Below are 12,580 nucleotides of genomic sequence, written 5' to 3'. Positions count from 1 at the left end.
TGTAGACTTCAACTCCCAGAATTCCCCAGTGTGGCTGTAAAAATAAAAGTAGTCCTACCCTATATGTCATCGGTTTGTTAGTCTGGTCTCCCTTGTTGGGCTGTTGTTGTTGTTGTTTATTTGTTTAGTCGCTTCCGGCTCTTCGTGACTTCATGGACCAGCCCACGCCAGAGCTTCCTGTCAGTCGTCAACACCCCCAGCTCCCCCAGGGACGAGTCCGTCACCTCTAGAATATCATCCATCCATCTTGCCCTTGGTCGGCCCCTCTTCCTTTTGCCTTCCACTCTCCCTAGCATCAGCATCTTCTCCAGGGTGTCCTGTCTTCTCATGATGTGGCCAAAATATTTCAGTTTTGCCTTTAATACCATTCCCTCCAGTGAGCAGTCTGGCTTTATTTCCTGGAGTATGGACTGGTTGGATCTTCTTGCAGTCCAAGGCACTCTCAGAATTTTCCTCCAACACCACAGTTCAAAAGCATCGATCTTCCTTCGCTCAGCCTTCCTTATGGTCCAGCTCTCGCAGCCATATGTTACTACGGGGAACACCATTGCTTTAACAATGCGGACCTTTGTTGTCAGTGTGATGTCTCTGCTCTTAACTATTTTATTGAGATTGGTCATTGCTCTTCTCCCAAGGATTAAGTGTCTTCTGATTTCCTGACTGTAGTCAGCATCTGCAGTAATCTTTGCACCTAGAAATACAAAGTCTTTCACTGCTTCTACATTTTCTCCCTCTATTTGCCAGTTATCAATCAAGCTGGTTGCCATAATCTTGGTTTTTTTGAGGTTTAGCTGCAAGCCAGCTTTTGCACTTTCTTCTTTCACCTTGATCATAAGGCTCCTCAGTTCCTCTTCACTTTCAGCCATCAAAGTGGTATCATCTGCATATCTGAGATTGTTAATGTTTCTTCCAGCAATTTTAACTCCAGCCTTGGATTCCACAAGCCCAGCTTGTCGCATGATGTGTTCTGCGTACAAGTTGAATAGGTAGGGTGAGAGTATACAGCCCTGCCGTACTCCTTTCCCAATCTTTAACCAGTCCATTGTTCCGTGGTCTGTTCTCACTGTTGCTACTTGGTCGTTATACAGATTCCTCAGGAGACAGACAAGATGACTTGGTATCCCCATACTGCTAAGAACTTGCCACAATTTGTTATGGTCCACACAGTCAAAGGCTTTAGAATAGTCGATAAAACAGAAATACATGTTTTTCTGAAACTCCCTGGCCTTTTCCATTATCCAGCGGATATTGGCAGTTTGGTCCCTAGTTCCTCTGCCTTTTCTAAACCCAGCTTGTACATCTGGCAATTCTCGCTCCATGAATTGCTGAAGTCTACCTTGCAGGATCTTGAGCATTACCTTACTGGCATGTGAAATGAGTGCCACTGTTCGATAGTTTGAACATTCTTTAGTGTTTCCCTTTTTTGGTATGGGGATATAAGTTGATTTTTTCCAATCTGTTGGCCATTCTTGTGTTTTCCAAATTTGCTGGCATATAGCATGCATTACCTTGACAGCATCATCTTGCAAGATTTTGAACAGTTCAGCTGGGATGCCATCATCTCCTGCTGCCTTGTTATTAGCAATGCTTCTTAAGGCCCACTCAACCTCACTCTTCAGGATGTCTGGCTCTAGCTCACTGACCACACCGTCAAAGCTATCCCCGATATTGTTATCCTTCCTATACAGGTCTTCTGTATATTCTTGCCACCTTTTCTTGATCTCTTCTTCTGTTAGGTCCTTGCCATCTTTGTTTTTGATCAGACCCATTTTTGCCTGGAATTTACCTCTGATGGTTCTAATTTTCTGGAAGAGGTCTCTTGTCCTTCCTATTCTATTGTCTTCTTCCACTTCTGCGCATTGCTTGTTTAAAAATAATTCCTTGTTGTTGGGCTGACATTATGTCATAAATAGCAGCTTAGCAAGAAACCCGGGGAGGAGTATTTTTAATTGTTCAAATTGATGCCACCTTAATGAACTCACTACAAATGAGGGGGGGAAATTCCTTTCAAAGTTTCCAAGCCAGATGTCAAGCGCTATACAGTTAGACAAGGGTGAGGAAATAAGAACTACGGTACACAGATTCCAGGACGGGGTCCTTGGTGCTCACCTGGGGGAAATCAAAACCTTGGAAACTGCAAGAGGAGCGTCCCAGCCTCTTTTCTAGCAAGTTTGCAATGTTTCTCGCAGCTTTCTCCCCACCTGGGCTGTCACTTGGGTTTCGATAGACTCCCCTCCTCTTGACTGTTCATGTCTGTTCTCTCCGTGTACCCACAATCTCCCAGGTGGGCCTTTGCCCTGAACTTGCCCCACATTTTTTTTTTTTGGATATTCTGGAATTCTGCAATGGAGCCAGATATTAACAGTCCCCCTTTTCCCTATTTTGCACATATTTTTTTCTTGTAAGGAGCTGCAGGGGATTAAAATGGAACAGGGTGGAAGCACTAAGGCCTTGGTGACAGGAAGGACAGAGGAGGAGGAAGACAACGAGGAGGTATTTTAGAATAGTTTTTCCCTGGGTTTGCAGCCAGATTTTATGTTCATTTCAAGCTGCAGTTGTATTCATTGAAGCAAAATAGAGGTCTGAGGTGGCTGTGTGTTTATTTACTTACATCTTGCCTGTCATTCAGGAGCTCAAGTGCATAATGATCCCTCCTCTGTTTTTCCCGACAACCATGACCCTGTGAGGTGGGTTGGGCTAAGCAAGAGGGACTGGCCCAGAGTCAGGGAGTTTCGGTGACTGAGGCAGAATGAGGACCTGGGTCTCTCCACCCCTGGTCCATCCCCTTCCCCACTCCCCACCCTGGCTCTGGGACTGAGAGGAAGGGACTAGCCCAGAGTCCTTCCAGTGAACTTCCATGATTGAAGGGGGTCTCTAGCATAAAGTTTTCTTTAAGAATATCATATTTGCATCTTCCCTTCATCATAGAAGATCAGGATGATATCCTTAGCCTGCCTGCTTGCCTGCTTTCCTCCTCCCTCCCCCTCCCTCCCTCCCTCCCTCCCTTTCTTCCTTCCTTCCTTCCTTCCCTCCCCTCCATTCCTCCCTTCCCCTTCCCCTCCCTCCCTCCCTCCCTCCCTTTCTTCCTTCCTTCCTTCCTTCCCTCCCCTCCATTCCTCCCTTCCCCTTCCCCTCCCTCCCTCCCTCCCTTTCTTCCTTCCTTCCTTCCTTCCCTCCCCTCCATTCCTCCCTTCCCCTTCCCCTCCCTCCCTCCCTCCCTTTCTTCCTTCCTTCCTTCCTTCCCTCCCCTCCATTCCTCCCTTCCCCTTCCCCTCCCTCCCTCCCTCCCTCCCTTTCTTCCTTCCTTCCTTCCTTCCCTCCCCTCCATTCCTCCCTTCCCCTTCCCCTCCCTCCCTCCCTCCCTTTCTTCCTTCCTTCCTTCCTTCCCTCCCCTCCATTCCTCCCTTCCCCTTCCCCTCCCTCCCTCCCTCCCTCCCTTTCTTCCTTCCTTCCTTCCTTCCCTCCCCTCCATTCCTCCCTTCCCCTTCCCCTCCCTCCCTCCCTCCCTTTCTTCCTTCCTTCCTTCCTTCCCTCCCCTCCATTCCTCCCTTCCCCTTCCCCTCCCTCCCTTTCTTCCTTCCTTCCTTCCTTCCCTCCCCTCCATTCCTCCCTTCCCCTTCCCCTCCCTCCCTCCCTCCCTCCCTCCCTTTCTTCCTTCCTTCCTTCCTTCCCTCCCCTCCATTCCTCCCTTCCCCTTCCCCTCCCTCCCTCCCTCCCTCCCTTTCTTCCTTCCTTCCTTCCTTCCCTCCCCTCCATTCCTCCCTTCCCCTTCCCCTCCCTCCCTCCCTCCCTCCCTTCCCTGAGTGGCTAGATTTGGTGAACCATCTGAGAAGGAATTGGAATGTGGGTTTCTCTGGTTCTGATCCAGCAGTGTATCAGGGTTGAAGAACCAGTGGGCTGCAGGCTGGCCACAGCCTCTGAAGCCTCCTCGGCCATCTCAGCGCAAGCTTCCCACTGGCCCCATGTGGCAGTTTCCTTCCAATAAAAAGAGTAAAAGCAAAAATGGTAAAGTGAACATCAAAACAAAGGAGGCATTACAGGGATGACCATCCAATGCACTTTCAGATTTGTCTCTTTTGCAGATCAGTTCTCCAATTTTTTGTTCCTGTATCTTCCTAAGAAAGAACTCAAGTTCTTTTCACTTCCAAGTTCATGGAGAAGATTAAGGCCACTTCCAAATCAATGATCTTCCCACCCGTAAACGTTTCCAATCAATATTATCAGGATGGAGTAGGAGGAATCTCCCAGCCAATGAACACCTGCCCTTTGTAGCCAACAGTTGAGCACTGGAAACTACTAACCAGTCCTAGATCCAAAGGCCCTTGAGGCCATCTAGTCCAACCACCTGTTCTGGGTGCTGTTCCCAGTTCAAGCATCTAGAAGGGGGGCCGCTTGTTCAGATGGCTGGGGCAGCGGCTCAAAGGAGCTGGAGAGAGGGAAAGGGCTAGAACACTGAGGAATGGGATTTCTTTGGGATGTGAAATGTTGCTTGGTATGTATTTATGCAGATTCTGATGATTTTTTCAGTTGTGGGAAGGAAAACTGGAAACGGAGAAAGGCCTCGTGGTTTTTATTAATACAGTTTTATTCACTGGAAGGTGAGGCCCGATTCAGAAATGGTTGACCTGAAAAAAGAGAAAGAAGTTGAGAAAGCGAAAGAAGGCAAGGAAGAGAGCAGCAGTGAGGAGATAATGGTATGTCTTTATGGTATGGAAGCTTCCTGTCCATCTTGTGCAGAGAACTCCCATCTGACCTGAACGTTAGGTTGAATAAGGGCTATTCAGACTTTTAAAAAAATTCTCAGATTCTGGATTTTTGCCTTGAATTCAGACAAAACTAGATATTCAGTGTTGTTCCACATGGGGCAGGGGGAACTGAAGCAAACTCTTTGCTTTCTCATTTTTTGTACTGTGAGCACAAAAATATACACGGCAGTAGTCATGCTGAATGCTACCTGCCACCCAAGTTATAGAAAAAATGGCCAAGAGGAATTCTGTTGCTGCAAGTTACATTAAATTTTATTGCTACTGGTTACATTTAAAAACGATAACTTAGAAAAAAGAAAAGAAAAGCAATTGCTATTACTGCAATATCTTGTGCCAGTGAATTAATTCCATGGGCATCAGTTTTGATGGATTTCTTAAGTAGATTTTTCCTTATGTATAACTACGTCTCTCTTTTCCCCTAGGAGTCCGGAAGTATTGGGAGCAGGTAAGAACTGACGTTTTTTTTTTAATTGCCTTTGTTCACGGCATCTCTGCCAGGGTTTCACCCAAGGCTCAAAACTAAATCTGTCCCTAGGAACTCAAACTCATATTTGGGATCTAGCAATGGCAAATCAAAGATTAAGCTGGAAAAGTTGTATCTATTACAAGTACAAAAAGCACCAATAATTCAGATCAGCCACTGCAAAATCAACAGTCCAGCTCTCTTAATAGCCCCATGATTTAAATGTTGTGTCTTTTTCCTCTGCCCTTACAAATTTCTTGCCACTCCTTCCTTGGCCTTGGAGGTGGCAGACACCTGCACCATATTTTGATAATGGTTTTGCCTGCTCAGAAACTCTTGGTTGCTGGTCTTCTAGGCTTCCACTCTCCCCTCTTCCCCCACCCCCCGAAGCTAGCAAGATGATCTTGTCCAGGAGATCAGCTGAGGATCTCTTGTCCTCTAAGTGAGCTTTCAGTTGGGGCAATGTTCATTTATACATAGGGTCCCTAAGAAATTGAGAAGAATCATGCTGGATGAAGCCAAGGAACCATCTGTAGTCCAACACCTTGTTTTACTGCATCCAACCAACCATTACTGGAAAAGCTCACAACCACAATATGAGCTCAAAGTGCCTTCTGAAATTTCCTAGCATATCGTCTTCTCCAACAATTGGGGTGTGGGGGAGAGAGAAAACACATTTATTTATTTGCTGGGGAGAAGAACACATTGCCACTAGTAGCCATGAATATCCTCCTCCTCCTCCTCCTTGGTGAATTGGTCTGATCCTCTTTGGACTCCACCTAGGTTGGTGTCAATAGCTATATCTTGGGCGGTGAGTTCCACAGTTCAGTTCAGTAGGAATGTAAAGTCTGTGGGATAAAACTAGGCATTTTGTTTAGTTCATTTGTTTTGTCTGCCCAGAATCTCCCATTGTTTTGTCATGAGTAAGGATGGCGATCAGGGGGCTCCCATCCGGGCTGTAAAGCGCATGCGTAGCACTGAGGAGTTAGGTAGCCGTTCCAAGAGACACAGATCGGGACCGCCTTAACCTTTGGGGTTTATATGTCTGGGTTTTTCCCACGCTTCTTCAGTTTGTTAGGATTCCTGTTATGTAGCAGCAATAAACACTAGAGAACTGTTCCTCGTCTCAGCGTGGTTCCTGGCTGTTAGGACAGTTTAGCTTAGAAGAACGTAAGAAGAAGCAGAAAGTCCCTGGAGGACAATGTGAATCCTCTTCAGGTGCTGTCCATATTGAGGGTCATCCTCACCTCTCTGTCGATAACTAACTCGGCTACTGAAAGGGAAGCTACAGAGAAGATGGTCAGGAACTGTTTTCCACGGGCCAAAAAACCAAGACCAGAAATAATGGGCGTAAGTTGCAGCTACCTAGATTTTGTTCCGGCTCAAAGAAAAACTTTCCCACCGTAAGATCTGTAGAAGAGTGTAAGAGTCCATTCACGGAGATTGTAGGTTCTCCATCTCTAGACAGCCTGGGCATCCGCCTCACAAGGAGGGTTTGATTTTCCTGCACATTGCAGAAGGTTAGACTAGATGATCTCTGCAGTCTCTTCCAGCTCTTACCATTCGGTGATTCTTTGAACTCAGCCGAAGAAAACATCTGCAGAGTCCTCGGTGCTCTCCGAGCTGGGCTGTTTGCTTGCAGGTGTTTCATCACCCAGCTAGGTAATGTCATCGGTGTGAGGGAGGGTGGGGTTTGCTGCCGTTTATATGCAGTAGGCTGCCCTGCCAATTTTGGTGGGGGTGTGGTTTCCCCCTGGAAGGAGGAGGGAAAGCACACCCCCACCAAAACCGGCAAGGCCAGCTACTGTATTTGAACAGGGAGCGAACCCCGCCCCCTCTCCCACTGATGCTGTTACCTAGTCCGGTGGTGGAACGCCTGCACGCCAGCAACCCGGCGCGCAGAGCACCAGGGCCTCTCTGGACGCGGTCATTTAAGTTCGCGCTTCCCGATAATGTCCTTGATTCAGAGTCAGTCCTGCTATTTCTTTCCTAATTCCTCTCCTTGGAATCCTCAGAGAAGAAGAGGAGCCGCTGGCTGGGAGGCTGGAGGAGATGAAGCAGAGATACGGCGATCTGTGTCAGAACAGCACCGTTTTCCAAGAAATGATACTGCGGCTGAAAGGTCACCATCCTTTAGTTGCTGTTCAGAGTCTGCGGGGCACAATGTGGTCGCAGGATGCTCTGCGGATGCTTTGGCTTCCGGTGGGCTCCTAGTCCCTCCCTTGGCACCAGTCAAGGTTTCTACTGCAGTGTTTTGTTCCTCTTTGCTTCGCCTTTTGCTCTCTGGTCAGTCTTGAATCCTGGCCTCGGCCTGGCCAAGTCCCTGCAGCTTTCTTGGCAACGTTTTTGGAGGTGGTTTGCCCTGGCCGCCGCCTCCTCCCTGGGGCTGAGAGGGAGGGACTGGCCCAGGGTCACCCAACCAGCTAAGGCAAGACTAGAACTCGCGGCCTTCTGGTTTCTAGCCCGGTGCCTCTAACCACGACACCAAATTGGCTCTCTTCCACTGCACCTGTATTCTGGAGGTGACGGACCCGTCCCTGGGGGAGCTGGGGGTGTTGACGACCGACAGGAAGCTCCGGTGTGGGCTGGTCCACGAAGTCACGAAGAGCCGGAAGCGACTGAACGAATAAACAACAACCACTGCACCTAACTAAACAAAAAATTGGAAGCTGTGATGCTGCAAAACCCTATCTTCTTTATTTGTGGGATTTTTTTTTAATCTGTCAGTCGTGTCCGATCCTTGGAGACTGCCTGGACAAGTCCCTGCAGTTTTCTTGGCAAGGTTTTTCAGAAGTGGTTTGCCATTGCCTGCTTCCTAGGGCTGAGAGAGAGGGGCTGGCCCAGGGTCACCCAGCTGGCTCTGTGCCCAAGGTGGGACTAGAACTCAGGGTCTCCAAGTTTCTACCTGGGGCCTTCACCATGACACCAAACTGGCTTTCTGTTTGTGGGATACAGTGCTGCAAAAAGAGGAGGTCACCTTTTTGCTCACCCACTCAGATGGAAGACGTCTCCCCTTCATTTAACACTTGAGCTGGATTCCCTTGCATGCCCCCCAACCGGCAAGGCCATTTGTGATCAAGTGCCAAAGGTGATCAAGCCTAGGCTGTTTTCTATCAGGCTGGGTCCAGTGAACAGATTTAGAGCTGACTTTGGGGGTGGTGAAGGAAGGAGCAAGTGGATAACAAGGGACTGGTGGAAAAGAGAAAGTGGGGAACGTGAGAAAGAAACTCAAAACAACCCTACTTTGATGATGTTTGGGGTAAGATGGGACAGAGAGGCTTTCAAGGTTCTGTTGTTGGGTAGAATAAAATAATAAGCATTCCTGGCATGCCTGCCATGCCTGTTTCTTGATTTGGCCTACCTCAAAGGGCTGGCAGTTGGCTTTCGTGGCTGTGCATCTCCATTGTTTGGGCTTTTCTGTTCAGCAGTCATTGACCTCCAAGTGTCCTCTGCAGTTTTCCAGTCTACTTTCTTATTGTGCTCACTTAGCCCATAGCTTTCTTCTCTTAAACATAACTCTGTAACGTTAGGTGAAAAATCAAGTTTCAGCCCTTGGCTTTTACCAAGGGGCAATGCTAAGTATATGAACAGTACAGGTAGTCCTTGCTTTACAACCATTCCTTTAGTGATGCTTCAGACTTACAACAATGCTGAAATCCAACTTGCGACCAGTCCTCACACTTCTGACTGTTGCAGCATCCCCACAGTCATGTGAGCAAAATTCAGGCACTTGGCAACCAGCATGTATTTACGATGGTTGCAGTGTCCCGGAGGTCATGTGATCACCATCTGCAACCTTCCCAGCCAGCTTCTGACAAGCAAAATCAATGGGGAACTGCGTGATTTGCTTAACAACCAGGTGAATTCTTTTAATGACCGTGGTGATTCGCTTAATGACTGCCACAAAAAATGTCGTAAAATTGGGTGCGGTCACGTGATGCCCTGCTTAATGAACACACCGCTTAACAACAAATTTTCCAGTCCCTATTGTGGTTGTAAGTTGAGGACTACCTGTTTAATGCCCATGAGGAAAATGTTCTCCCATGTGGAGCCTCATCTGCTAAGTTCTTCAGACAATTCATCCCAACCTAGATTTTATTTTGGCTATGTTTTAAATGACCCCCTTGATTTCTGTGACATCTCTCCATGAGGACTAGAACCTTGACCTTTCATAGGTTCCTTCCATCAGCTCCATCCTTCTTTAACCAGAATCTCTGATTCCTTGACTTGGTTGGGGAATTTTTGACATCTCGATTCTCTGTTTTCTGCAGCGGGATGGAGGAACCGGAATAAAGAAGGGGACTGCTTGCCCGGGAGCTCGGAGCAACTGCAGCTGAACAGGATGATGTGGGGCGGAGATGAAGTCATGTTTCCCCACAGCATCGGGGGCCAGTCAGGGGCCCCCGAGAGCCCCCCGAGGACGGAGGGTCGTCTGCTGGAGAGCAGGGCTCCAATTTCCATCCCGTTTGGCGGGGGCTTCTTTGACTTCAGCGAGTTTGCGGTCCAGCAGAGCTTCCTCCCGAAGAAGGGCCAGGAGCTGTCCAAGACGTTTGGGCCGGGCCTGAGCTCCAGCGTGGAGCTCCGGGGCCCGGAGAAGGCCCAGCCGGTGGAACGGCCCTACAAGTGCAACGAGTGTGGGAAGAGCTTCGGGAAGCGGTCCACCCTGAACACGCACGGCCGGACGCACACGGGGGAGAAGCCCTTCAAGTGCTCGCACTGCGGCAAGCGCTTCAGCCAGAGCTCCCACCTGCAGCTGCACGAGCGGACGCACACGGGGGAGAAGCCCTACAAGTGCCCGCTGTGCGAGAAGAGCTACAACCAGCGCTCCAGCCTGGTCATCCATGAGCGCAGCCACACGGGCGAGAAGCCCTACGCCTGCCTGGAGTGCGGGAAGAGCTTCAGCCAGAAGGCCACGCTGGTGCTGCACGAGAAGAGCCACCGGGGGGAGAAGCCCTACAAGTGCCTGGAGTGCGGGAAGGGCTTCAGCCTCAGCGCCGACCTCATCCGCCACCAGAGCATCCACACCGGGGAGAAGCCCTACTCCTGCTCCGCCTGCGGGAAGAGCTTCAGCCAGAACTCCCACCTCATGGCCCACGTGCGCACCCACACCGGCGAGAAGCCCCACAAGTGCCTGGAGTGCGGGAAGGGCTTCAACTGGAGCTCGGAGCTGGTCGCCCACGAGCGCACCCACACGGGCGAGAAGCCCTACCGCTGCCCCTACTGCGAGAAGAGCTTCAGCGTCCGCTCCAGCCTCAGCAAGCACGAGCGCACCCACACGGGCGAGAAGCCCTACGTCTGCCCCCAGTGCGGCAAGGGCTTCATCCAGCGCTCCAGCCTGGTGGCCCACGAGCGCTCCCACACCGGTGAGCGGCCCTACGCCTGCCTGGGCTGCGGCAAGGGCTTCCGGGAGAGCTCCCAGCTCATCGCCCACGAGCGCACCCACACCGGCGAGAAGCCCTACGTCTGCCCGGAGTGCGGCAGCTGCTTCAAGGCCAAGGCCGCCCTCCTCCGGCACCAGCGGGGCCACGCGGGGCTCAGCTCCTTCATCTGTGCCGGCTGCGGGAAGATCTTCTCCTCGGCCGCCGAGAGCCCGGAAAAGTGTCCCGGGTGCGTCGGCCTGAGCGCAATGCCGGGCCTCTCGCGGGCACCGGAAGAGGCCGGCCCGGAAACAGCCGAAGGACAGGGACAGAGCGACGGTGTTATGATGTGAACGGGCAGTGGTGGCCAGGCCAGGCCTCTGGTCCTGCTGCTTTCCAGTCGGGGTCAACTTCCTCTTGTGTACGAGCGAATCCTGTGGAAGGGACTGCGCTGCAGCTGACGGAGGGCTGGTTTTGTCGACAAAAGAGGCTGCCGGGGCAGAATTCCTTCCCCCGGATCGGTTTTGCTTCCTGTTGCCAAACCAGGCCCGTTTCAGACCCTTGGGAGGGGGACTGGAAATGCCGAGAGGGCCAGAACCAGGCGCGTGCGAAAGAAAAGAAAATGTCCATGGTGATCATGCCTGATGCTTCAGTGTCTCCCTTTGCTTCCCAGTGCCTAAAATCCAGTTTCTGATCAGCTGAAAAGATTTGGGTCTGTAGCGAAGGAGCCGCGGGACACGGTTTCAAGGGTCTTTTTCGGCCCACCTGCCCCCTTGCCGCCCACCTAAATAGACTCAGATGTAACTTCTGTTTCACAAAGGGTTTTTAATGAATTTTGCTCAACTTTTCTATGGGACGGGGCTGTGAAGAACACTGGCCCGCTGGGACTGTCCAAGCTCAGTGGACAGACATGAAGCACTTGGCGTCGATCTGTCCTTCGACTTGGCCGAGAGCTGGAGCCTGGCTGAGCGCAGAGCGGTTTTCACCTGGCCTTGAAAAATAGTTGAAGGGCAGCAAATGTACAGGAGGGGACCAAAAGCAGAGGAAAAGTGCTTTGGTTACATGGGATCTTGAGCAATTAATTTGATTCCTGTCTCGTTTCACATCTGCTTTAGGTAGCCGGCTCAGCTGACTGTATGCTTTTATTATTTATTTGAGGGCTCAATAGAGGTGTGGACTTTCTCCTGTGGAATGAAACAACGGTGGCTTGGCAGGGCATCCCAGTTAACGTAGGAGCATCCAGTTCCCTGATGGCTGGAACGTGAGGCTGGCCCCGTATAAAGACAGAGCAGGAAAACGCACTCCCAAACGTAATCTGTTGGAAAAAGCTGTTCTAGGTACATCAGGAAGGGGTGGTACCATCCTAAGGAAATAGGAGGGGAAAAATGAAATTTTAACAGTTTTGTACTTAACTCCCTGGAAGTAGAAAGCTAGTAGCTCAGGGGCGAGTTCAAGACTATCTCTTGTACTACTTACAGTGAACGTGTTCCGTAAACTAACCTATTTAAGCATCGTCTCTCCTCATGTTTGCCCTACAGTAACACAAGCCATCCATTCACCATCTCCTACTGCATGTTTAAGGTTAGCCTTCCCTAACCTCATGTCCTGCTGACTGTGAATTCTGGAAGTTGTGCTTTCAACCCATCTGGAGAGCATCAGGTTAGGGAAGAAGCATCGTAACAGAATTCTGGATTTTATCTTTTTAAGTTAAAGGCGAGCAATCGGGTGTCTGCAAAATAGACGTTCACTCCAAATAGGGAGATGGTAGATTGATAGAGTGGATACCTACCTCCAGGTAGGGAGATTGTACACCAGTGTTTCTCAGCTCAGCAGGTGTGGACTTCAGCTCCCAGAGTTCCCCAGCCAGCATGCTGGGAGTTGAAGTCCACACCTCTTAAAGTTGCTGAGGTTGAGAAACACAGCTGTAGACAGATGTAGTAAACTACTTGTGAAATACCTATCCATATCTTTTTTCCTCTGAAGTGGTTCTGGGT

At 50.1% G+C, this 12,580-nt stretch overlaps 1 protein-coding gene across 1 annotated transcript in view; it reads left to right on the top strand.

The window, feature by feature from the left end:
* Positions 1-10,939, top strand: part of LOC134489823 (uncharacterized) — a 60,984-nt gene extending 50,045 nt beyond the window's left edge. The window contains exons 15-19 of the mRNA XM_063292692.1: positions 2,407-2,493; positions 4,578-4,694; positions 5,189-5,211; positions 7,245-7,351; positions 9,501-10,939. Coding sequence (XP_063148762.1) covers positions 2,407-2,493; positions 4,578-4,694; positions 5,189-5,211; positions 7,245-7,351; positions 9,501-10,939 — 1,773 coding nt within the window. The remainder of the gene's footprint in view (positions 1-2,406; positions 2,494-4,577; positions 4,695-5,188; positions 5,212-7,244; positions 7,352-9,500) is intronic.
* Positions 10,940-12,580: the final 1,641 nt, after the last annotated feature.

This window comes from Candoia aspera, chromosome 2 (assembly GCF_035149785.1).
Source record: "Candoia aspera isolate rCanAsp1 chromosome 2, rCanAsp1.hap2, whole genome shotgun sequence".
Lineage (NCBI taxonomy): Eukaryota > Metazoa > Chordata > Lepidosauria > Squamata > Boidae > Candoia > Candoia aspera.
Note: the sequence above shows the minus strand (reverse complement) of the source record. Positions and strands in the feature narration are given on the sequence as shown.